The sequence below is a fragment of the Lolium perenne genome, chromosome 6, assembly GCF_019359855.2.
Source record: "Lolium perenne isolate Kyuss_39 chromosome 6, Kyuss_2.0, whole genome shotgun sequence".
In the NCBI taxonomy this organism is placed as follows: domain Eukaryota; kingdom Viridiplantae; phylum Streptophyta; class Magnoliopsida; order Poales; family Poaceae; genus Lolium; species Lolium perenne.
Window position 1 is genome coordinate 87,516,528 of NC_067249.2, and position 25,910 is coordinate 87,542,437.

General features: G+C 43.2%; 2 protein-coding genes across 3 annotated transcripts; one reads left to right on the forward strand and one right to left on the reverse strand.

The window, feature by feature from the left end:
• The first annotated feature begins 8,050 nt into the window (after positions 1-8,050).
• LOC127321011 (aspartate aminotransferase, mitochondrial) lies at positions 8,051-12,815 on the forward strand. The gene is made up of 10 exons (XM_051350065.2): positions 8,051-8,399; positions 8,511-8,596; positions 9,074-9,280; positions 9,511-9,616; positions 10,038-10,142; positions 10,245-10,417; positions 10,764-10,923; positions 11,022-11,117; positions 12,248-12,342; positions 12,455-12,815. Exons 1-10 carry the CDS (start codon positions 8,217-8,219, stop codon positions 12,519-12,521), a joined length of 1,278 nt encoding a protein of 425 aa, XP_051206025.1. The 5' UTR covers positions 8,051-8,216; the 3' UTR covers positions 12,522-12,815.
• Positions 12,816-16,496: 3,681 nt separating this feature from the next.
• Positions 16,497-25,511, reverse strand: LOC127321009 (DUF21 domain-containing protein At4g14240). 2 transcript variants are annotated; one of them, XM_051350062.2, is made up of 13 exons: positions 25,122-25,511; positions 23,999-24,075; positions 22,292-22,375; positions 22,084-22,197; positions 20,826-20,912; positions 20,672-20,743; positions 20,045-20,112; positions 19,065-19,152; positions 18,910-18,983; positions 18,434-18,755; positions 17,554-17,600; positions 17,383-17,464; positions 16,497-16,918 (listed from the first exon to the last, which is right to left on the reverse strand). In XM_051350062.2, the coding sequence occupies exons 1-13, from the start codon at positions 25,405-25,407 to the stop codon at positions 16,814-16,816; spliced, it is 1,506 nt and encodes a 501-aa protein (XP_051206022.1). In that variant the 5' UTR covers positions 25,408-25,511; the 3' UTR covers positions 16,497-16,813. The 2 variants fall into 2 exon arrangements, with proteins under 2 accessions (XP_051206022.1, XP_051206023.1); XM_051350063.2 differs by lacking the exon at positions 25,122-25,511 and adding an exon at positions 24,364-24,919.
• Positions 25,512-25,910: the final 399 nt, after the last annotated feature.

Consider the following 25,910-nt stretch of genomic DNA (forward strand, 5'->3'; position numbering starts at 1 on the left):
TAATTAGGGTTTAAATCCTTCTAATAAGGAATTAATAAATTAACAAATAAAGAAAATTAATTTTAATGTTTTCTTTATTTATTTACTGGTTTTCTATTTAATTTAGAAAGTTTTCCTAATTATTGAATTTTAATTGCATTTTGAATTAAAAGAAAAGGCTTAATTAACAAGTATTAAATAATTGAATTTTTATTAAAAATAAAATTTTCATATTATATTTTTATTTGATAGAGTTTTCCTTTCTAAGAATTTTGATGTATCATTTATATTTTTCTGAGCTATATTGAATTTTATATGAATTTGCAAAGTTGCAGTAATTATTGAATTCAAATTTAAAAGGAAATAACTAAACACACCCGGCTAATGTACCCACAGAGGCACTGACCAGTGGGTCCTGGACCACGTCAGCTGCCACGTCCTCATTGACCGAAGTCAAAATTGACGACATGGCTCTGGGGCTCACTGCCGGCGGTCGATTGAGGATGATTACGGCGCCACAGCGCGCGCGAGGATGAGCGGGTGGTTCCGTTTGAACCAGAGCGCAAAGACGAATCGGATGGTGGCGGCACCGCCCAGAAATGGTCACCGAAACCTTGCCGGTGGCCATGAACTGCGGCGGTTTCCGGCGAGCGACGGCGACAGCGGCCTACGGTGCGAACTAGGATGCAATAATAGGTTGTGAGACGTGGACGCTCACCCTTATTCTTCCTAGATGGTCGCCGGAGTGAATCATGGACGGAGGCGACGACGTGGTCGCCGTTTCCCTCGCAGAACTGCGGAAGGGAACGGTCGATTTCTACCTCCTCAGAGCTCCCCTTGACGCGGGACTCCACCAGGAGGACAAGGGCGACGAGGCGCTCCTCCTGGACCCATCGGTTGGCTTAGGGGTGGTCGGGAACGGTGGGGCGTTAGGGTGGCCGGCGGCTAGGGTATCGGTCACGGTGACGAAAATGGAGAAAATTGGAGCGCTAGGGTTGCTCCCCCGTATTTATACCGCCTCTGAAGATCGTCGATGGACGCGGAAATCCACATCGGCGGCCGGGACATGGAGCTCTGGCAGCATCGTGCTGTCGAGCATGCCCGCGCCGAGGAAGACGGAGACGAAGACGATTTCGTCGTCTTCGCTCTTATCCGTGGCGAAGGGGTAAGTGGCTGGGCCAGGCCGTGGTTTGGGCCGTTAGTGGTCTGCTGCTGGGCTGTGGTGGTGGGCTGCGGTGGCCAAGTGAGGTCTGGTAAGCCTCTCCTCCTTTTCTCCTTTTCTCTTTTCTATTTTTATTTTCTGGTTTCAATTTCATTTATTGAATTCTGTTTTAAATCTAATTTGATTTCAAAATTTACTTGCAAGTTTCTTATTATGTTAATTCAATTACAAGGTAATGTGATGTATCACACCACACTCCATTATGAAGCAAGTATTTTATATTTGATTACATTTCATGCTTGTTGGCTTATTCAATATAGCAATTAAACATGAGTTTGTATTCTCACTTTTATTTCCTTTATTATTAGGAGTTCAATTCAATTTAGAAGTATGAGAGTTGATACTTGTATCTCAAATTATTTCATAGGTTGTTAGTAGTTCATGGTTTCTATTTGAGAAATTATTCATTTGCATGTTATTTCATGTGATCACTTATTGATTAAGGTCTTGTGATTTATTATAACCATATTTCAAAGGTAGCATTAGGATTATATTTAATAATACTTTGGATTACCTAGAGTAGGTATTACTCTCATCATGGTTTGGTCTTGGTTATAATTATGAGTGGTTGATCACCACCATGGTTCTAATCAAATGGTTTAGCACTAGGTTATTCTTAAGTTCCATAATGAATCATGAGCTTTAATTAGTGATCAATTATAGGGTTCTCATCATATTCACCTAATGGCAATTGGTTTGAATCTCAATTAGGGCTTGGTTTTATATTATGATCACCATAGTGATGCATAGACTAGGTTTGAGATATAATTCTAGTTTGTAGAATTGGAATGACATCATATTGCATTTGTTAGGGTTTACTCTCTTCTATACATGATGAAATGGTTACTTGCTTAATAGTTCATGTGCTTTCCTAATTACTAAGGATTTGAGAATTGGTTTTATCTTCTACCAATTAACTTCTATTATTATCCTCAATTTATCATTAAAGTAACTACATTGGTTATAGTTCTTTTTATAGTTAACTTTGGTCATATAGATTAATGGTTCCTCACTATGTAAGGTATGGAGTTTTACTCTAGGTATTTCTTATGTTCTTTAATTGGGGAATAGGTGGAATATAAATGTGGTAGGATTCTACTTATGATCACCAAGTGAATCACAAGTTAAGGTTGGGATATAAGTCTAGGGTTGCTTACTAGTTACCACCCTATGATTTCATGTGGTGAATAATATCTACTAATCATATAAGTGTTAGCAGTTGGATTATTCTCCTATTTCTCCAAAGCATGGTCATGGATTAGGCATGATCCACTTGTTCTTAATATCCTTACGTCAAGTTCTTAGGGTTTATGATCATCACTCAATTTATAATGATCAATGTTTGGCTTCCTAAAGTATCTCTTATGAAATGAGTTTCTCACTTCTATGATCAAGCATTGTCTTGATCAACTAAGGTATAGTACTTCTGATTTACCTTCCTGAATGGGACTGCTATGGGTGCCTCTTTAGTTTATATCCCAGGAGATTCCCTGAGATAATTACTTAGAGTTCTTCTCATGAATGATGATATAACCATCTGGATATATATAATAAGTCTCTCCCTTAAATCTAAGTGTTTCCTCAACTAACTTGAGTGTAACACTATATCTTGAGCTCTCTTATATATGAATGGATTATTCTAGAGTTTATGGTATGTTCACAAGATCTCATTAGATAATAAAGGGTTAAGTCTCCACATAGATGCTTAGTTGGATTAGTTGCTACTTTACTTCATCATTTCATAGATATGATCTTACTCCATTTGGTATTGGCTATCTCACCACTCCCAAACGAAATGGTTTAACTCCTAATACTTTAGTTCAATGGTGTCCTTGATTCTTAAGTAGGTAAAGCTAAGGTTAGTATGAATGGTCTCTCTCATTTGGGAAGGAATTCAATGATAACCTAAGGTTAGGCTCCCTAGAGGTTGATGAGATCATCAATATCTAGGTTTAACATAATTAGGTTCTCTCTCTAGGAATTGTCTTGAATAATATCCTAATGTTCCTCTTAAAGATGATGATTTGAATACTTGGATGTATATCCAAGGTTTAGCTCCAGGTTTGTTATTACTTCTCTAATAAATAATATAGAACTCTCACCTCTCTGGGTTTGATGTATAATAATTTGGAATAGGTAAGAATATATATTTCTAGAGTTGATCTCCTTGTCATGTTTTCAAGATTAAAGTAGAATGGGTATCATAGGGTTTATGGTAATAGCATGGATTAGTTTAGGACATGGAGAAGATAAGTGAAGAATAGTTTCCCAATTATTGTTACTTGATTTCCAATTAATTGTAGTTTCATATGTTATGGCAGGGAATTCCATGTTATGATCTTTTATAAGATCAAGCAATTGATCATTGAGTAAAGTGTTGTTGTGTTGATTATTAGTTCCATTTGATCTAACCCTTTAGATCATATCACCTTTACCCAAAACAAGGTTTTAGCAAAGTCACATTGAGGTTTATAGCGCTTGACTTGATGAGCTACTTAAATTTCCACCAAGGTCAAGTGAAACTTCAGTTAGTGTGACTGTTTTACTTTAAAGCGCGAAAATTCCCCAGATTTTCTATGCATGAATGCAATGCACACATCTGTTTCCTCTATTTTTGTAACCCCAATACCTGGGATATTACAATACGTCTCCGACGTATCGATAATTTCTTATGTTCCATGCCACATTATTGATGATATCTACATGTTTTATGCATACTTTATGTCATATTTATGCATTTTCCGGCACTAACCTATTAACGAGATGCCGAAGAGCCGATTCTTTGTTTCATTGCTTTTTGGTTTTGAAATCCTAGTAAGGAAATATTCTCGGAATTGGACGAAATCAACGCCCAGGGGCCTATTTTCACACGAAGCTTCTAGAAGACCGAAGATGATACGAAGTGGGGCCACGAGGTGGCCAAACACTAGGGCGGCGCGGCCTGGCCCTTGGCCGCGCCGACCTGTTGTGTGGGGCCCTCGTGTGGCCCCCTGACCTATCTCCTCCGCCTACTTAAAGTCTTCGTCGCGAAACCCCCAGTACCGGGAGCCACGATACGGAAAACCTTCCAGAGACACCGCCGCCGCCAATCCCATCTCGGGGGATTCAGGAGATCGCCTCCGGCACCCTGCCGGAGAGGGGAATCATCTCCCAGAGGACTCTTCACCGCCATGGTCGCCTCCAGAGTGATGAGTGAGTAGTTCACCCCTGGACTATGGGTCCATAGAAGTAGCTAGATGGTCGTCTTCTCCTAATTGTGCTTCATTGTTGGATCTTGTGAGCTGCCTAACATGATCAAGATCATCTATCTGTAATGCTATATGTTGTGTTTGTTGGGATCCGATGGATAGAGAATACTATGCTATGTTGATTATCAATCTATTACCTATGTGTTGTTTATGATCTTGCATGCTCTCCGTTATTAGTAGAGGCTCTTGCCAAGTTTTTACTCTTAACTCCAAGAGGGAGTATTTATGCTCGATAGTGGGTTCATGCCTCCATTAAATGGGGATGACAGAAAGTTCTAAGGTTGTGGATGTGCTATTGCCACTAGGGATAAAACATCGATGCTATGTCCGAGGATGTAGTTATTGATTACATTACGCACCATACTTAATGCAATTGTCTGTTGTTTGCAACTTAATACTGGAAGGGGTTCGGATGATAACCTGAAGGTGGACTTTTTAGGCATAGATGCATGCTGGATAGCGGTCTATGTACTTTGTCGTAATGCCCAATTAAATCTCACAATACTCATCATATCATGTATGTGCATGGTCATGCCCTCTTTATTTGTCAATTGCCCAACTGTAATTTGTTCACCCAACATGCTATTTATCTTATGGGAGAGACACCTCTAGTGAACTGTGGACCCCGGTCCATTCTTAACATCGAATACAATCTACTGCAATTGTTCTACTGTTTTCTGCAAACAATCATCATCCACACTATACATCTAGTCCTTTGTTACAGCAAGCTGGTGAGATTGACAACCTCACTGTTTCGTTGGGGCAAAGTACTTTGGTTGTGTTGTGCAGGTTCCACGTTGGCGCCGGAATCCCTGGTGTTGCGCCGCACTACATCTCGCCGCCATCAACCTTCAACGTGCTTCTTGGCCCCTACTGGTTCGATAAACCTTGGTTTCTTACTGAGGGAAAAATTGCCGCTGTACGCATCACACCTTCCTCTTGGGGTTCCCAACGGACGCGTGCTGTACGCGTATCACCAATCCACCATCGTCTTGCCGCTCTCCTTCGGTTCTTAATCTTCACATAGTAGCCATGGAACTTGCTACACGCCGCCTTGATGATGTTCCAATGGTGGGAGAGGGCGCCCTCATTCCGGTTCATGTTGATGATGGCGTACTCACCATAGTTCTTCTTCTCGTTGAAGGAATCGATGATGCGCTTATAGTACTTGTCTCCGGCGGGCTTGATGCTGCTAGTCGACGAAGTTTCGCCATCGCTCGACTTAGTTGACGATGATGGTCTCGAGGAATCAGAACCACATGCTAGCGGTCCCGAACGGATCGGTGCCGCCATACGATGTGATCCTTCTCCCCCGACACAAAAGTACAAGCTCCCGAAGTTCATCTCCATTGGCTCTTCCAGATAGGCATATGCATCCAAACGGGCGGGAGGGTGAGGGACAAAATCAACGAGACCAGTTTTGATCTGTTTACCTCCGTCCATCGCATTGCTTGCCACCAAAGATGCCGACGATGTTGAACGTGCCATCGAGATCAGCTCCTTGACACCTCTTATTCCCGCAGATGGCGCCAATTGACAAGGTATCGACTTGTCAATGCCTACGGATTGTAGACTAGGGTTTTCGTGGAAGTAGAGGGCAAGTAGATCTCGAGGGTTCAGCCGAAAAAGTACTCGACTGCTAGAAAACTAGGGTTATGTTGACAATAAAATCGATCCTCTCTTCGTCCCTCGACTCCCCCTTATATAGGAGGCGGAGCCGAGGGTTTCGTATTACACAAGTTACAGATTCCGGGAGACTCTTTGAGTTCGACCCGTAAAGTTACACATCTCTTTATTCCTAATACAATTCTATCTTTCCATATCAAGAGCTAATTTGGGCTTCTGAGCTTTGTATTCGTCGACTCATGGGCCTTCAGTAAACCCCGGGTACCATCTTTGGCAGGCCCACTGGGGATGCCTATGTCAACCGGTGATGGGGCAAAAGTGTTGGAGATATGCCCAAGAGGCAATAATAAAAGTGTTTATTGTTATATCTTAGTGTTCGTGATAAATGTTGACATCCCATGCTATAATTGAATTAACCGGAAACATTAATACTTGTGTGTTTTGTAAACATAATGGAGTCCCAAGTAAGCCTCTTGTTAAAACTAGCTTGTTGATTAATAGATGATCATGGTTTCCTGATCATGAACATTGGATGTTATTAATAACAAGATCATATCATTAGGTGAAAGATGTGATGGATATACACCCATAGTAAGCGTAGCATATGATCAAGTCATTAAGTTCATTGTGCTTCAAGCTTTAAATATACATAGTAACCTAATTCTTCGACCATGAGATCATGTTAATCACCTACACCGAATGGATGCTTTGATGACACCAAACACTACTTCATAAATGAGTTGTTATAAAGGTGGCATTAAGTGTTTGGAAAGTATAGGGTTGAGTCACGTGGATCAAGAGTGGGATTTGTCCATCCAAATGACATATAGATATACTCTGGGCTCTCTCGGTGGAATGACATCCAATTAGCTTGCAAGCATGTGACTGGCTCACAAGGGATACCATATCACGGTACGAGTAAAGAGTACTTATCAATAACGAGGTTGAACTAGGTATGGAGATATCGACGATCAAGTTGGCCGCACCACCAAGGGGCTCCTAGGCCGGCGCCCCAAGCCCCCCTCTCCCAAACCCTAGCTACTCACTCCTCCTATTTCTCCCGCGGTGCCTACGATGAAGCCCTGCCGGAGATCTCCACCACCACCGTCACCACGCCGTCGTGCTGGCGGGATTCCGAGGAGGATCTATTACATTCGCTGCCCGCTGGAACATGGAGAAGGATGTCGTCATCAACACCATATGTGTGTCTGAGTGCGGAGGTGCTGCCCGATTATGCCACTGTCAAGATCTTCTACGCGCTTTTGAAAGTGGCAAGTGATTGGCTACATCCACCACGAGATTTATCTCATTAACGCTTAGCGATCTTTGATGGTATGTTGATCTTCACCTCGTTGCTACCATCTACTAGATTAGATCTTAGCTTGTTATTCGTTCGTGTGGTAGGAAATTTTTTGTTTTCTGTGCTACGAATCCATACAAAAAGCTCACTTGCTTCCACGCCTCGATGAGTCATTCATCCTCCAAAGACCTCCACCTCGGACCACGAGGCTGGATGGGAGATGGAGCGGCGGGTGGGAGAAATGAGCGGCGGAGGGGACGAGGTTTTGGTGGAAAAGATATATAATTTTGGGATGTGTGGCTGACATGCGACTCCCACGCCCAAACAAATTCGCTCGCGAGGCGCCGGGGTTGCCGGCGCTTCTATTGAGCTCGAAAACGCTGGTGTGAGCTCATTTTCGCTAAAAGTTATAAAATTTGACTTTGATCAAACCCAAAAATAGTAGTAGCTGTGAAGGAAGGGAGTACAAGACAGGAGGTGGTCTTTATGCAGCAAAGAACTTTGTACGTTAGCAAATGATGAGCATTTCTCTTTTCCATTTGGTATAACTAGCATTAACAAAAATTACCAGTCAACAACAGGAGATGGAAGAATACAAGTCAGTAGTAGAAACAGTGGACCATAACGTCGTCAGCTAGCATGGCGTGGGAGGCGCCGGCGCCGCCCGCGCATCGAGGAGGAGGAGGAGGAGAATCGTCCAAAAGAAACGCCTTTTTCTTTGGCTCCCCCTTCCACAGTGCGCAAAACCACCGCCGCAACACCCACAGATTTCCACCTTTCCTCTCCGCCAGGCCCTTCTCAAGCTCGCAGCCACCTCCTCCTCCCCGCCCGCCCGCCCGGCATGGCGCTGCACCGCGCGGCCTCCGCGATCCGGCGCCGCGGGCCCCTGCTGCCGGGCAGCGCGCCGGCGAGGGCGATGGCGTCGCTCTTCGGCCACGTCGAGCCGGCGCCCAAGGACCCCATCCTCGGCGTCACCGAGGCCTTCCTCGCCGACCCGTCCCCGGACAAAGTGAACGTCGGCGTCGTAAGTGCCCGCCTCTCCCAGCTTGCCTCTTCATTTCTCCCTCTCTCTCGATCCGAATCCCGGCTGGTTCTTGTTCTGGTTCTGAGCATTGGGGGCTGGGCGAAACTGCAGGGCGCCTACCGGGACGACAACGGCAAGCCCGTCGTGCTCGACTGCGTGCGCCAGGCGGAGAGCCGGATCGCCGGCAACCTCAACATGTCAGTGAGATCCCCTTCCTACTTGCTGCTGCACGAATGGTCTTATATCCAACAACTTGGGGATCCCGTGCTTGAGTGCACACGGGATTCGCGGATGGCTAGTTTGTACATGTTCTGAATCTTAGCTACTTGCTGGCTTTAGAACCTTGGGGGGTTTAGGGAGAAATAGCATGCTTGTATGGGGTTTAGATAGTTGTAGTTTTGATCAATAAGTGAGATTCAGTTTTGCTTCATCTTGTATGGGCCCAATTGTCCCCGAACGCATTTGCTGCTTTCAGCCTATCAGGACATCGATTTTGGATCTGTCTACATGTTCTGCAACTGAGGATGATTTTCAGATGCTTGTTTTGGGTGATTATCATGAAATTGATTTTCCACCCCAGACATGTTGTCTTTTGGTTAAACACTTAGTATTACTGGACATTGCCAATCTTCCACGAATTTTAACTTGCGATGATCACCATCTTTACACAACAGGGAGTACCTTCCAATGGGAGGAAGCATCAAGATGATTGAAGAGTCGCTAAAGCTGGTGTACGGAGAGGAATCTGAGTTCATCAAAGATAAGAGGATTGCAGCGGTGCAGGCGCTTTCAGGCACTGGTGCATGCCGGCTCTTCGCTGATTTCCAGAAGCGTTTCTTGCCGGATTCACAGATCTACATACCTACGCCGACATGGTCCAAGTGAGTTGAAATTCTGCCGTGACACCAATTGTTCTTCTGTTCACTTCTCAGATCATTTTGAGAAAAAAAAAATGGAAGGGAGAGGATCTTCAGGAAACCCAAGTGTGGTTTCTCTATAAGAAATAGTTACCTTATGCTTCTACGGTAGCCAGACATGATTCTTTAAGCAGCTTTTCTCCCATTTGCATTACATTTTTAGTAGCTAATATCAATGTTGGAAACTTTCCCAGCCACCATAATATTTGGAGGGATGCTCAAGTGCCACAGAGAACATACTCATATTACCATCCAGAATCAAGAGGGCTTGATTTCGCAGGATTGATGGATGATATCAAGGTGATCCATTTCTCTAGCATCATTTTACACACTCCCTCTGATCCATAATCAGTGTAGTGGTTTTAGTTCAAATTTGACTAAAAATGAACTAAAACAACGACACGTATTATGGATCGGAGGGAGTACATATTTCTCTTCTTGGCATATTGCACTGTTGTTCCTCCGTGTATCACAATTAATATGGAGTTTTGAAACCACATAGCTATGAATCAACTTCTTGCCATGTTACTTATTCTGGCTCTTATTGTGAGCCACTCTATATTTATATATAGGTTCTCTGATATAATACTTTGTCTGTTACATATTTGGAAATTAAACCACGGAAGGATTCACCATTTCCTGGCATGATTGCAGTTGAAATTTGCCTATAGTTGCTTCCATTTAATGTTCTCTTCTTCTGACTTTCTCTATCAACCTGCAGAATGCTCCAAATGGCTCATTTTTCTTGCTTCATGCATGTGCCCATAATCCTACTGGGGTAGATCCTACAGAGGAACAATGGAGAGAGATATCCTATCAGTTCAAGGTAAGCAGAAAGAAAAAATAACAGACAATTGTATTACTTGTGTATCGGCTTCCTGTTAGTTACAGTATACGCTTTACATATCGCAATCTTGTGTTCTTGTAGTTGAAGAACCATTTCCCATTCTTTGACATGGCGTACCAAGGATTTGCTAGCGGTGATCCAGAGAGAGATGCCAAGGCAATCCGTATATTCCTTGAAGATGGGCACCAAATTGGATGCGCTCAGTCGTATGCAAAGAACATGGGCCTTTATGGACAGAGAGCGGGATGCCTGAGGTATTTATTCGACCACTTCCAGTTACTGTTGAAACATATGTCATAATGCTATCATCATGGCCATTAGTTTGAGTAATAATGTGTAATATAGCATGCATGCTCATGCAAAATTAATTATGGCTTTGCGATCAAAATAAAATAAATATGGCTTGTCAGAGCTTGTTGGATTCCTCAAGACACGCCATTTCAAAATAAAACAAAAGACTAGAAGTTTTTCAATTCAGAATGCTCTATATGTATTATATCTGTAGCAAAGTTCATGACTCGAAAGAAAATATGGCATCTTATTTTTAAAATAGTGATCATGTCATGGTCGTTGCTGTCATTTGATTTTCTACTATCGCAGTGTTCTATGTGAGGATGAGTTGCAAGCAGTTGCTGTTAAGAGCCAATTGCAACAGATTGCGAGACCAATGTACAGCAACCCACCTGTCCATGGTGCATTGGTTGTATCTATTATCCTTAATGATCCAGAATTGAAAAGCCTATGGTTGAGAGAGGTCAAGGTAAACTGTTGATTAGCTCTCTAAACTATCTAAAGTTCCTAAATGAAATCTATAAAGTATGCAAAAGGCAGTTTATTAACAAGTCTTGTTGTCTCTAGGGTATGGCTGATCGTATCATTGGAATGCGGAAGGCACTTCGGGAGAATCTCGAAAACTTAGGTTCACCTTTATCATGGGAGCATGTTACCAATCAGGTAAATAGTGGTAAATGTCATTATGGAAATTTGATATTGTCATGCAAATTGTACCAATGCACAATGCATCCTGTCCAAGGTCATTGCATTAAGTAGGGCCCAGGCAGTGCTTGCCTGTACACACTGCGCCCTAAGAGCATCTCTAACAGAGCCCGTAAACTGGGCAAAACCGAAAAATAACTGCCATTTTACGGGTTCAGTTCAGAAAATGGCGCAGATCAGTCACCGTAAACGAGCCAAAACCGAAAAAAAGTTTTCAGGCCGAGACCGAAAACCCAACTCGGCCTGTATTTGTAGGGGCCGAAAGAGCGAACTGAACACCGAACCCCTACTCGTGGCGCGCTGAATTTTCAGCTCGAGCCAACTGCTTCCGCCGGTACAGTCGCCGGAATTCAACTAAATTCGCTGGAATCCAACCAAATTCCGGCGAGCTCGCTGCGGCGTGGGGCAGCGCAGGGCGGGGCGAGCTCGCTGCGGCGTGGGGCAGCGTGGGACAGGGCGAGCTCGCTGCGGGCCGGGGTGAGCTCGATGTGGGGCGGCTCGGGGCGGAGAGGGCTAGGCCGGGGAGGGGCGGCGCGGTCGTGGCCGGGGAGGGCGGCGCGGCCGGGGTTGGGCCGGGGCGGCGCGGGAGGGACCGGGCGGGGCGGCGCTGCGCGGGAGGGCGGGGCGAGGCCGGGGCCGGGGTGGCACGGGAGGGCGGGGCCGGGGCATGGCGGAGCCGGGGGCGCGGGGTGGGCGTGGCAGAGTTGGAGCTGGGGCGGACGAGGCCGGGGGCGGCGCGGCGCGGCGCAGGCGGGGCCGAGGTAGGGCGGGGCGGAGCCGGAGCGGGGTGGCCGGCCGGCGTGGACGTGCGTGGCTGGGTGGATGGACAGAGCTAGAAGGAGGAGGAAAGAAGAAAAAAAGGAGCTCTGACATGTGGGTCTAGTACCATATTTAGGAATATGCTTTTTTACAGTTTGAGTTTTCGGGTTCTGATCTGCGCCGGCACACCGAACTCGCGTTTTACAGTTTACATTTTTACGGGCTCTGTTAGAGATGCTCTAAGGATAGCAGTGCTGCCAGTGCAGACCAAAAAGATACTTTTTCCAGTTTGATTATCGTATAAATAACTGCTTTGTGTATTTGTGCAGATTGGAATGTTCTGCTACAGTGGGATGACACCTGAACAAGTTGATCGCTTGACAAATGAATACCATATTTACATGACACGCAACGGGAGAATAAGGTATAACAACAACTAATACTGTTTGGTATCTTTTTTTTGCAGGGATCAGTTTTTTCCGCTGATGTCTTGGTGTATATCTGCGTATTAATTTCATTTGTATTGTGTCTTGCAGCATGGCTGGTGTAACAACAGGAAATGTTGCCTACTTGGCTAATGCCATTCATGATGTGACTAAATAAAACTGAGGCTTCTTACTCTCACCTCCTTCAGCCAATGAAACAAGAGCGGTTTTTATTTCTTTTGACGGCTATTCACTATATACCATGATACTAGAGAAATAAGTTATAGCAAACCTGTTGCAGCTATCTAAATGAAGAATTGTACCTGGATGTCTTTGAGAGAGCTGTAGTCTGGATCCTGTTTTTGACTGTTCCTTTAGTGGTAAATGTAACGAGCCAGTTGAAACTGGCTCTACCTTTATTTTAACGAGAACTCCAGGAATTTGAACTTCAAAAATTGAGCATTCGGATGTATCTCTTGCCGTTTGAGCCACTCAACCTCTGCCTTTCTTTTCGATGATGTGGTAGAAGGGAAAATTGTAACCCTCCCCCTCCGGCCTCCAAAAACAACAGCTTAATGACTTTCAAGGTACTACTCCTAATCTGTAATAAGTGCTAGGGCTTTAGTTTAAATTTGGACACTCCGAATTTGAACTAAAGCCCCAATGTTTATTATATATTGGCGTGAGTACTAGAAAGAGTGAAAAGAAAAATGCATAACCAACATAGGGCAGCTTCTTTAATTTCATGGGTTGATTTTATCAGGCGCCGTCTAGGGTGAAGTTCTTTATCTGACTGGGTCTGCCTCGATAGGTGGTGAACGAGTGAGCGGCTGGCGTGAGGTGGTTTACCACATGCACCTAGATGCTTGTTTTGCAACCAGTTCGAGGAGACTATAGTGCATATTCTGACCGGATGCTTCTTGTCGTGGTATCGTCACGGCATATGCCATAGGGTGGCTAACGAAGGTGGTTCCTAGGAGATCTCACGGCGGTATCCGGATGCGGGTATGGGGACGAGCGACACGGCGACGTACCCAGGTTCGAGGCCCTCCGATGGAGGTAACACCTCTACTCCTGCTAGGGATGTATATGATGATCACACAATACAAGGTTGCTCCTTGAGCTGTGTCCGGCTGCTCCTGGGAGGCTAAGGAAGACAAGAGTCACTCTCTCAGGGCAGCGCTAGGGGTGGAAGTGAAGTGAGAATGATCGATCCCCTGCACGAGAGGGGGTAGTGCGGCTTATATAGCCACCGGCACTTTACATATAAGACCCTATAGTCTACTGGCCGGCTTGGCCGGCTCCGGCTTCCGCTCCTTCCCGAGGCAGTGACGTCAGGAGCCGTTGAGGCCTCATGGCCTGTCCCATCCGGCTGCCAAGGTCAGCGGTATGGAGAGGAGGTGTCCCTGTCGCCATCAGCCACTGTAGCCAGTACGGATCGACGTGGACCATGATGGCCTGTCCGGCGCGTGGCACTATTGCTCCACAGTGCCCCGCGCTTTACGGAAGATGAAGTCAGCGTGGACTTTGGGAACCCGGATCTCCAACCCGGTTCCTTCTAGTGCAAGATTCGCCAGCCTCGAGTCGGTCTGAGGTACAAACCCCCAGTCGGATATGGCTTGTAGAAGCCGGCCCAGCTACAACATTGGTGGCCGTAGCCAGGCCGACTAGGACCTAGAGTCAGCCGGCTTCCGGACCAGCCGGCCACGGCGCCAGCCGGCTGCACCCCAGCCGGCCTTTGCCGTGAGCCGGCCAGTGGCCAGCCGGCTGCTCCGTGTCCATTGCCCTACCCGGGATCTTCCCCCCGACACTTCTTCTCTAGGATGGTCTGGTTTGAGGTCCTCTCATGGATCAGGTCCATGATACTAGAGAAATAAGTTGTAGCAAACCTGTTGCAGCTGTCTAAATGAAGAATTGTACCTGGATGTCTTTGAGAGAGCTGTAGTCTGGATCCTGTTTTTGACTGTTCCTTTAGTGGTAAATGTAACGAGTCAGTTGAAAATGGCTCTACCTTTATTTTAACGAGAACTCCAGGAATTTGAACTTCAAAAATTGAGCATTCGGATGTATCTCTTGCCGTTTGAGCCACTCAACCTCTGCCTTTCTTTTCGATGATGTGGTAGAAGGGAAAATTGTAACCCTCCCCCTCCGGCCTCCAAAAACAACAGCTTAATGACTTTCAAGGTACTACTCCTAATCTGTAATAAGTGATGGGGCTTTAGTTTAAATTTGGACACTCCGAATTTGAACTAAAGCCCCAATGTTTATTATATATTGGCGGGAGTACTAGAAAGAGTGAAAAGAAAAATGCACAACCAACATAGGGCAGCTTCTATAATTTCATGGGTTGATTTTATCAGGCGCCGTCTAGGGTGAAGTTCTTTATCTGACTGGTCTGCCTCGATAGGTGTTGAACGAGTGAGCGGCTGGCGTGAGGTGGTTTACCACATGCACCTAGATGCCTGTTTTGCAACCAGTTCAAGGAGACTATAGCGCATATTCTGACCGGATGCTTCTTCTCTAGGATGGTCTGGTTTGAGGTCCTCTCATGGATCAGGTCCACCTCTGGATCTTTGATGGTGGAGAACAACTTTGTAGAGTAATGGTCGTTGGTGGTGCGGATCTCCCATCGTCAGTTGTGCAAGGGCACTTCGTCAATAATCATGCTCACTGCATGGTGGATCTGAAAGGAACGGAACGTTGCAGTCTTCGATAATGCGTGTTTCCTCGGTTGCATCCTTATTCAACGACATTATGGCCGAGGCACGACTATGGGCAGACGCGGGAGCCCATGGTCTTCATTAACTTCTTTTTTTTTCGATAAAGTGGTCTTCGTTAGCTACTCCCCTTGTTTAGCTAGTTGGGTTGAGTTGTGTGGTGCGGTGTTAATCATTTCTTGAACTTCTATATATAATTGTTTTCTATCAAGCATCAAAACACAAGATTTTTTATTTTCGCGAAAAAATAATTTGGACAGCGCTTTTTGTCTCCTACCTCGACAGACTTATCCATAATCTACCCATATATTTCTCCCGTTTCTCTTATGTTATGGATATCGATAACTCTTTGATAACTCTATTTCCATGTCATAAATGGTTCAAACATTAATGTCTCTACCGCATATAATTTAACAACAATTTAAATTCACATATTAAAATTTCAAACACAACATAGGATTCAAATGAACAAATAATTCAAATAAAACATGTAGGCACCACTGCCGACTGCTGCAAATCCTCAACTTGAAGCTATTTAGGTGGCCACAATATATTTGATTTGTTGATTCACTTAAAGAAATGTTTGCACTCGGCCAGGATTGTCCTTGGGCCTCATAGTTGTTCGACTGTTATGGTTCATCCTCAATTATAATTTTGTACATTAATACACACGGTATCATGATCTCCCATGTCTTTTCATCCCAGAATCATCATCATCGCCCGACGAGTCAAAAAGTACAAAAGTGAGATAACCTACACAAATACCATTCCAAACACTAAAAATTATACACCATACAATGGCATTGCTCACACAAATTACAAAGAAATAAAAAAAAAACTTGTCAAAACTTCGACAAGCACCTTCCAAGCATACAACTCAATGCCGATTGTCGGGTGGCTAAAGCGAGGTGTTGGAAGCCAAGCTCTGACATGCAACTTCAGTGTTGAGCTTCGACGGTTGAGCGATGGGGCAGAACGAATCAAGGTGAGGGTGGCACGGTGTTCGTGGCCGGCCATCCTGGATGTATAGACCTGCTCGCGGGAGGTCGAGGGCTCGAGGCTGTGGCGTCGGATGGTGCCGCAATGGAGGCGGCACACCGAGTAAAGGCAGGCGGAGCCAAAAATTTAGCCCGCAAAAGAAAACTGTGGATGGGGAGTAGGGTGTGTAACGTGCTCACCTTATCCTTCCAGAATACATGGTGAGCCCCAACAAAAATAATAGTATATGGATAGCAGACAGGGTAGGTAATCTGCTGGAGCAAATTTTGTATATTTATTTTTGGCAATTCAAAGGCTTTTTTTAACTGCAGTTTTAAGGAATTGGTGGTCGGATAAGGTGCTGTTATGATGCCACCGTAGCGTTTTTCTTTTGTCTGTGCGACTTCCATAGTTGCAGAGACAACATTGTCATGCGTTAGTAAGGATAACTGGCTAGATAAGAGTTCAAACAGAATGCAACTATCTCAGCCTCTGTACCGTACAGACGTGCTATTTGTACGGTTGAATGTTCCCGTATGTTATTCACATGTTACCATCCACTGTCATTCCAAGTTTATGATTCCCAAGCAAAACTGGTTGTCACTATTGCAGTGCTGAACAGATTCAAAAGCTCATGACAAGGGAATCACATAGCGCCAGTTGAAATTTACAAAGCGAGTTCTATTATTGCTTGCGGAAGAGAATGGCAAAAAAATCCCATTTGGAACATGTGTTCCGCCGCTGTATTGATGTGCATCTAAAATCACCTCCCGTTTTATAGATGACGCTCAACAAGGATCACTTTATGTTTTGACGGATTTGAATCACCAGTAGGTTTCTTCAGAATTCCAGTAGGCTGTTCTGGTTGACCAAGCGTCCCCTAAAGGAAATGCAATGTTAAACATCTTATCACCTTCCATCAAAAATTCATGGAAAAACAAAACCGCCATTAAGAAACAAAAACTATCTTCAAAACAAGATAAAATGTTAGTACGTAATTGTTACTATAGATCGGACTAACCAACTAAGCCAATGCAGCAAAGAATGATATATGCATACAACTGCGTAACACAGGTTAAGGTGAAATTGAATTCAAGACAACTTTGGACAAGTACATGTGGTCATACAGTTTATGTGTTGTAAATCGCAGTTTACACATGTGGTGATTTTAGAATCATCACTAAATTAAAAACTTGGGCTTGTCGGTGGAAAAGTCAAATTGAAGGAGAATTTCCAACTCCAAATCTTGTATTCATACCAACCCTTTTGTATTTCGAGATCGTGCCAGATATATAATGTATATTTTGTTAATCAGCTCGCATCATTAATAAAAGTGGAACTTACTGCAGCCTTTTGATTGATTAATTTCCGGTAAGATGGAGCCCTTAAAACTGCCGATGCGGCAACTGCAGCAGCGACTCGGATCCTGCGAGGGAGGGAATTAAGTTGCAGAGTACACTTAGTAGAAGGTGAAGAAAGCCAGGAGCATGTAGTTCCTATAAGGATGAGACTTACCTTTTATGAACATCAACATATTCATCCGTCTCATCAACTATCTCCTCCTGTCAAATCCCGAAGTCAAAATGGTGAAGAAATGAGAAATTTGAATCAAAACTAGAAACTTCACAAATACACCACTTCCAGTTGGAATAGTTTATCACCTCGGTATAGATTTATAATACCAAGGCTAGAACTTCTTGAAAAACAATGAAAAACAAACATGGCAATCTGGAGTATAGATGTGATTAGAGGTGGGTGTTCATGTATCAGCTTAGTGGGTAGATATATAATAGGGAGTACCAATTTTAGGACTTCTGAAAAAAAAAAACAGTATTTCTCACCACAACAGCTTTCTCAGCACAGCAGATTTGGCAGCAAGGGCAGCCACAGCAGCTTTGAAAACACAGCCAGCCCAAACAAACAAGACTCAAAGGATAAAGAGTACATGCATAGCAGAATCACTTTTCCAACCGGTGAGATGTCATGGGCAGCAGAATGAACTCCATTATAATGAAAGAGGGCATTCAAGTATGGAAGACAGCACAAAACTTAATTGACATTTACTTGTGTTATGTGCACAAGCATGGCCATAGGTAAACCATACAAGCAACACATAAAAAATGATTAAACTGATTTTTGTAGATTATCATGAAACTAAATAACTCTTACCCTGAGGAAAGGTAACTTCAGTTGCTCAATTTACAATGTTGTTAAAGTTTAAATGGCAGTTGCAAGCCAATGCCCAAACTTATGCAGCTCAATTTTATTGCTCCATTATACTCCACATGTGTTGTGTTTTTCTGCTCCTAAACTGCATATGCAGTTGTCCACAACAGATCAGGAAAATGGCAACGCTACATTCCACAGAAGATCAATTTAGTCTGTTACAGCTTACCTGCAAGAGTTCTTCAAATACGTCTTCGAGTGTGATGATTCCAATGACTGGACTATCATCTATATCTTCTGATATGCTAGCCACTGTGTTTGACCGCGTGTTATGTTGTCTTTCAGTATCAACAATCACAATATCCGCCCTTTCTTCAGTATTGGATAGTAAGGGTGCATTCAGGTTTGTTGAGGCAGCTGCCTCCATATATGGTTCAGTTTTATCAGGAGCTGGTGCATTTTTGGGTTTTGCCTTCACAACAGCAGCCATATGGCTACCTCCTTTCTGAAACTCGTTCAGTATATCATACAAAGGCATGTCGGCAGGAACCCTGGAAAAGATTAATGTTGAGCAACTGTTTGTCAGAATATTTTACACCAGTATTAATACAGCAACGAAGACACTTACACTATCAAATAATTGCATGACATATTGAAACATAAATGTTCTCCAGTATATAATTACAATAGAATTGGGGTGTATACCTGGGAATCCTTCTAATGGAAACAGCACTGACTGGCGTCTCTATTTCAGCACGAACTGTCAGAAGACTTTTCACCTAATTAAGTTTTTAATAGTGAGTTAGTGAATATAAACAACAGATCACTGAGTAATACTCCATGGCAGCATTTTAACCTACCAACAGGAGACCAATAACATTTCTAGGATTTCCTGAATACACAGGCACACGGCTGTGGCCCCGGGCAAGAATTTTACCAATTGCTTCCCTGTAAATACAAGTAAATAAGATTAACTGTGAATAAGAATATGTATAGTTAAAAGTTTCATCGCATAATCCTATCAGTATATATACTATTTGCACTTGTTTATTAATTATATCCAGGTCAAACCATAAAAGATGACACCAACTGAATTTAGATCCACATATAAAGAAATCAGAAAGAAACTTCAGTCATGAGCTATGCAATGGGCTTGCAATAGGCAATAACAAAATCGCAAGAAAAAAGCGGCAAAACCAGACAATGTGAACTGCTCATTCCAACCTTTCAGCTGAAGGAACCGAACACTTCAACAAATCTGTAGTCAATGGGCATATACAGACTGACTAAAATCCACAAAAGCACAAGAGTACTCATGTCAAAGCACAACAGGCACAAAATATTTACTCCTAAAAGGTTTTAATCAGTGATGGTCCATTTGTATCCACCTCCCCTCAGTGATAGGAACTGTTAGCCCTCAGATCTTCAACAGAGTGCTTATGTAGTTATGTAGAGGCACAACCCAACCTTAATTGTTTACCTCCAAGATGCATGTAGTCTACACTCTACAAGGGGTTTCCTACATTGCTTTTTACTACAGAAGTAGGTGTATATATTTTGGCGCATAGCCTCAATATGAAAGCAAGTGCTAATTAAAACATGCATAGCCTATTTTCCCTAGCATTAGGAATGTACTTTGAGCCATGCTTCAATGCACATGTTTGTTGCTCCATGGAAACTCAAGTGCATTAGTAATCAAGAGAAAAACGAAGATTTAAGAAAAGATTAAAAAGGTGTCACAAGAGGTAGGATCGATGGTAATAAGGAACACCAATAAGATTATGGTGTATCAAATGGAATTGCATTTTTACCAATCCAACTTTTTCCGAGGAAACTTTACCAATCCAACTTGGAGTCCACATCTAATGAAAAAGTTGATTCAATAGGTGTCATAGCTTCTTCGGCGGTCTGCATACACAATACAGTGAGATTTCAGCGGAATTCGAATAAATAAATTTAGCATTTCTGAATCTCAGTGACCACTAAGCTGATGTGCCTTGGAGGATCTGTCCTGCTTTACACTGGCATTCAATCTTAATGATTCTCAGTGAGGATCTGTCTTTCATTTTATCAAAATAAACTATCGATTCAGATTTACCCCATAGTTGATGCGCCTTGGAGGCTATGTCCTTTATATTGATATTCAATCTTATGCCCCGAAGTTACTACCCCAATAGAGGATTGTCCACCAAATTCATTATTAAACTCATTTTAAATCATTGCCAGCCTTTATACCACTCTAAGAGAACATTCTGTCCCTATTTGCCCAGAGTTCAGATTGACAGTACAGCCAGGATTAAAACTGAGTATAATGGACATAGGGGAAATCGAATGTGGCGCAGGAACTCTGGGGTATAGGATTAACTGCGATATAAAGAAGGGCAGATCACCTCAACGAAGGGGCAAATCCCCAATTCCCTCTTAAAAAAAGAAACATTAGAAACCAAACTACGAAGATGTTGCACACCTTTTCTGTCAAGTCCAACGCTCCACTTATGATTGTAGTCTCATCGTGAGTAAGCTCTCCACCCTTACCAGCCTACCATGAGGGAAGCAATTGACTAAGAAACATTGGTAAATGTGCGTATTTCTTATGAAGTTACATGTTAAAATCATGTTACCTCTTTGCCATGGATAGAAACAAGAGCTTTCAATTGAGCTCGCCGGAAATACGCAGATTCATCATGCCCAAGAGCACAGTCTAGTAGCTGTGAGATAACATAAAATTCCGATCACTTCAACAATCAGATCAAGTGGGCATAACTCTAAACAATAACAGGTATCAAAGCAGATTAGGTTACATACTATTCCATGTCATTTACTAAAAGGTAAAAACATGCAACATTAATCAACACCATTTATACTGAATTACTACTGAACTGTGTAAGATATTAGCACAATTTTGAATTTTCAATCACATGAAAATTTCATGTACTTTTTTATTGAAAGGACAAAAAAGTGGGGACAAATTGTGCATGGGTCTTAGCTATAGAATCCTTGATAGTTGATGCCAGCTAGGTAGCTATAGAAAATGGTATTCATTAAATATGCATGGACAGAGAAGTAAATTTTTAACTGTTTTATAAACCAATACAATTTTTTTTCACTCATCTAAGATTAAGATCGCTTATCTATGAACAGCACCAAACTAATGGCCAGTCATTAAGAAAGAACTAAAGTATTAGAATCTAGCGGACTTCAGAAGAAGTTGTTTTTCCCAACTGGAAACAAATGTCTGGAAATTGTAAGTTGCTCTTTAAACCCACCAATAACTGCTTACCTAGTATAGAACCATGAGTAACAAGAACTTTCTTTTCAAAATTATTTTATTATTCTGCTGCAGACAAACCCATGAAGACATGCCAGTCAAATTTCTAGTACTTGACGCTGGCTAATGGACGTACTTTACACACAACTTCACACATCCATGAAAAGTAAAACGGGCCAGGGGTAACTTTTTTTTCTGTCTCCAGGCATCAATTGGCAGGCAGTAGTTCAAAGTTTCAACACACAACAAAGAATAAATAAACAGAATTATATGTTCTTTCATAAAAGTACTCAAAACCTTAGTTAGCTCAAAATATACAAACTGACAAGGTCTCTGAAATAGAAGCTAAAGTAATGATGGATATTTGTTAACTCCAGCTACAAGGGGCAGGGCTAATAAGAATAGAAACAAGAAACAACTAGCAGACCAGTTATCGGATTCTCAGCTATGGCACCAAAATGAGCAAAGAGATGACTCGGGAGCAGTGAGCACAGGCGGCATTATAGTATAATCATTTGAATTCAAAATGTATGCACTAGAGAAGCTTCAAAGGATTTTAACAATATGAACTAGGAAATTTGGAATTGAGTAAAGAAATGTTGCTGATTTACCTTCCCAATAGGGTATGAAATAGGATAGGTGATGATCATGAGGATGCGTACAAGCCATACAAAGCTAGCACCTACCGCGAGCCCATACCTAGTACATATTGCTTGTGGTATAACCTGGTTGTAAAAACAGAATGATCAATCAGACTATGCATGGGCCAGTAGTAAACTAGTAACAGAAATATTAGTGCTTGCACATATGATGCAGTACCTCTCCAAAAGCAAGAACAAATGTCACTGACAAGACAACAGCAAGAACAGGATTGAAAATCCTGTCAAGGAATATAGGGAGAGCCTGCAAAGACCCAAAGAAGAAAGTGGAAGAGCCACTGGTTAAAAACTGCATGAAAAGGATACAAGAGGAGAATATATTATCAGTCTACAAACTGCTCAACAGTCCAGAAATTAAGTAGGGGGAAAATAAATAAAAACATACGCATGTCAACTAATCTAGGATTAGGAAAACATGCCAGAAGTGGGGAGAACTTTGCAGATATTGATGTGGTTTGCTGCGTGGACTGTCTATGCATTTCCTACAGAGTGTAATGGAACCCAGCTCGTTCCTTTGCCGCTTGTACCTCTAGGAATAGCTCCTTCACCGGCAGCGTATATGGTTTGGGTGAAGGTATCAGCTCTGATACCATGTGTGATAAATTATTACCATTGAAGATCATTAAAGCGTATCTGACACAGTATACCCACAGGACGCGAAAAGATACTAGGACACGACGAATGTTATGAATCTAACTTAACACTTCAGTTATGTTACACTTTCTTGGTGTTTTAATTTTAACAGTATGAACTAGGAAATTTTGAATTCAGTAAAGAAATGTTGCTGATTTGCAGATATAGTCTAATCATTGCAATATCAATTCCCATGTACAGTACTGAGCTATCGCATGTTACGCACTTGACATGACTAAGCAATTCAGACAAGTTCACTCATATTAACACCTTAATCTACGGAGAAGACTGAACGCATGCTTGGTTAACTCAATGAAGTGGGGAGAACTTTGCAGATATTGATGTTGAAGATCATTAAAGCATAATACCCACAGGACGAGAAAATATACTAGGATACGACAAATATTATGAATCTACTTCACACTTCAGTTATGATAGACTTTCTTGCTGTTGAATTTAACAGTATGAACTAGGAAATTTTGAATTCAGTAAAGAAATGTTGCTGATTTGCAGATATAGTCTAATCATTACAATATGAATTCCCATGTAAAATACTGAGATATTGCATGTTACACACTTGACTCTAAGCAATTCCGACAAGTGCATTCATATTAGCACCTTAATCCACGGAGAAGACTGAACACATGCTTGGTTAACTCAATGAGTTAATTATCCTAATAGAACTCTACAGGAAAAGGCTTTTCCAAAAAAAACTATAATTAGGGGTTTAGTAATATGCTAAATTAGCTAGTACTTTTTGGTACATTCTCAACTAGTTCACTTTGCACTATAGTTACAAACATCCTGTGATTTATCAGTTATCAGATATAAAGAAAACAAACAGTGCCAGCTTCATGAATAAATTTATATGATGCAAAGCATTTGAGTCTATCTTATCTGACTAAACTTCATAAGGCACTAACACAGAACTAAAATCATTGTCTTCAAAACAATGCAACAATTTAAAAACACCTAGATAGAAGCCTAGAACAATCATGTATAAGAAAATATGGAGCTATGTTGTCTGATACAGACTGAACGAATAGAGGCAAATACAAGAGTACCTTGCTTTTGCTATCTGAACACTCTATGGTTACGAGAACAAGGTATCCAAGCTTAATAATTTTTAGAGTCATGGACCAGAAATTTGAAAGGAAGCTATCACAGTTTCAAACATATTTGCACAGCGCAACATAATGCGACAAACGAGAAACATTCAATCAAAATTATGTACCTCCATGGCGCAAGCATTACACAACAGCAAAGTGACAAGAAGCTGGTGCTGCTTTTGAACAACTGGAAATATAGCAGCTGCAGCAAACAAAACGGATAAGTAACTTAAACAGAAACAGAAACAGCAACGAATTATTGATTAAATATTATACTAATTCTGTATTTGAATATAAGGTAAAGCCATAGTTGCGTCAGTCAACGTTAGTTGAGGTGCTGAAAGAGGGGTACAGTTTAGATGGTAACAGTAGGATAAGCAGCATCATTGGTACTCCTACCATTTATGCCAAATTAGTTCCTAGCACATGAAGACCTTCTAGGGCAAAAAAAAAAAGAAGAACGTGATGTCCAGATAGAGACATGTTTTACCATTGACTTTCACTCATTAAGCTTAGTCTACTGCTGCTGTGGTGACGGGGTCACCATAAGTCCATAACAAACCCATCAAACTTGTACTCTCCGACCAACTTCATTTACGCCGCCGCCCCCAGGGAGTTTTAAGGTTGGTGTCACGGTGTGGGACTGGGGTTCGGGTGGTGGTGGGAGGTTTCTAGGTACCTGGAGATTTTGGAGGAATGGAGGGCAGGGAGCGGAGAATCGGTGATGACAGGACCGCCGAACGGCGAGAGCCGATGCGGCGGATCGAAGAAATGGAACGCGAGGGGAACGGATACCTAGGGGGAAGAAGGATGGAGGCCGATGCGCCGGGAAGAAGTAGGAGCGGTGGCCGGTGGGGCGCAGGCTCGGCGAGGTCGGGCGGCAGCGTCAGGACGAAGGGGATGGAGAGATATGAGCCATCCGATCACGATCCAATGGTCCACAAGCTCGTGTGCAGGCCAATTAGAAAACACAGCTTGACAACAACATCCAGGCACGATTTCTTCTCCTCCAGGCACGTCGCCTTCAGCACGTGGCCCGTCCCAATCCATTCCCCCAACCCCACCGCACCAGGTAGCCTCGAGATCGATCGGTCCACGCCAATTGCTGCGCCGCCGTCCTCCTCTCCTCTCTCCGGCGGCGGCGGAACTAACCCACAGAACGGCAACGCGCGCGCGCGCTCGGTGCGGACGGGCGGAGGAGAAGGGGCCAGACAGGGTAAATTCGATCGGATGGTAGGTGGTACTAACCGGCCTGAGCCTTCTCGGCATTGGTGCCGCTGCGCAGGAGGATCTCCAGATCCACGATGCCCAGCGACATGAGCCCCAGGGTGAGCCCCGACATGATCCCGGCGAACAGCACCAGGAAGCAGGACACGCCCGCGTACGCCCACCACGACGCCGACCCGAACTCCGTGTCCTCGCCCCGCACCATCGCCGCCGGCGCTGCGCTCGACAGCGGCCGCGCCGTCGCCGCCACCATCCGCACCGCCACCGCCGCCAGGCTCGCCGCCCGCACCCTCCCAGCCGACGCCATCGAAAGCTAGGAATTGGGCGTGGGTCTCTCCTCTCTCAGAGGAACATCGTAACTGGAGGACACGCCCGCGCTGCTATATGTGTGCGACACGACACGAGAGTTACGCAGTTGAATGAACCCGAAAGGCGCTGGTATATCTGCCCTCCTCGCTAGACTAACCAACCCCATAGGTGGATTTTTGAACAGGCTGCGTTTGGTTGAAAAAGTTCCAGAAGATTGTCAAAAAACAAAATGTTCCAAATGAATTTTGTAAGATTGATCAAATTATTCTAGTACTCCATTCCTCCATAAAAGGAGGATGTCGGAGATTTATTTTAATTTTCATAGTATGTATTTTGCTCACATATATTTTGATCAACATGTTGAGACAGCCAATATTCTTATGTTATGTTCAATGTTTAAAAAATCGTTAATCTGGCCTTAAAATGAAGATTAATTGTTTATCGGTCGATTAATCAATTTTATCGGTTAGCTATTTATCGGCTTATTTTTTGTAAAATTCT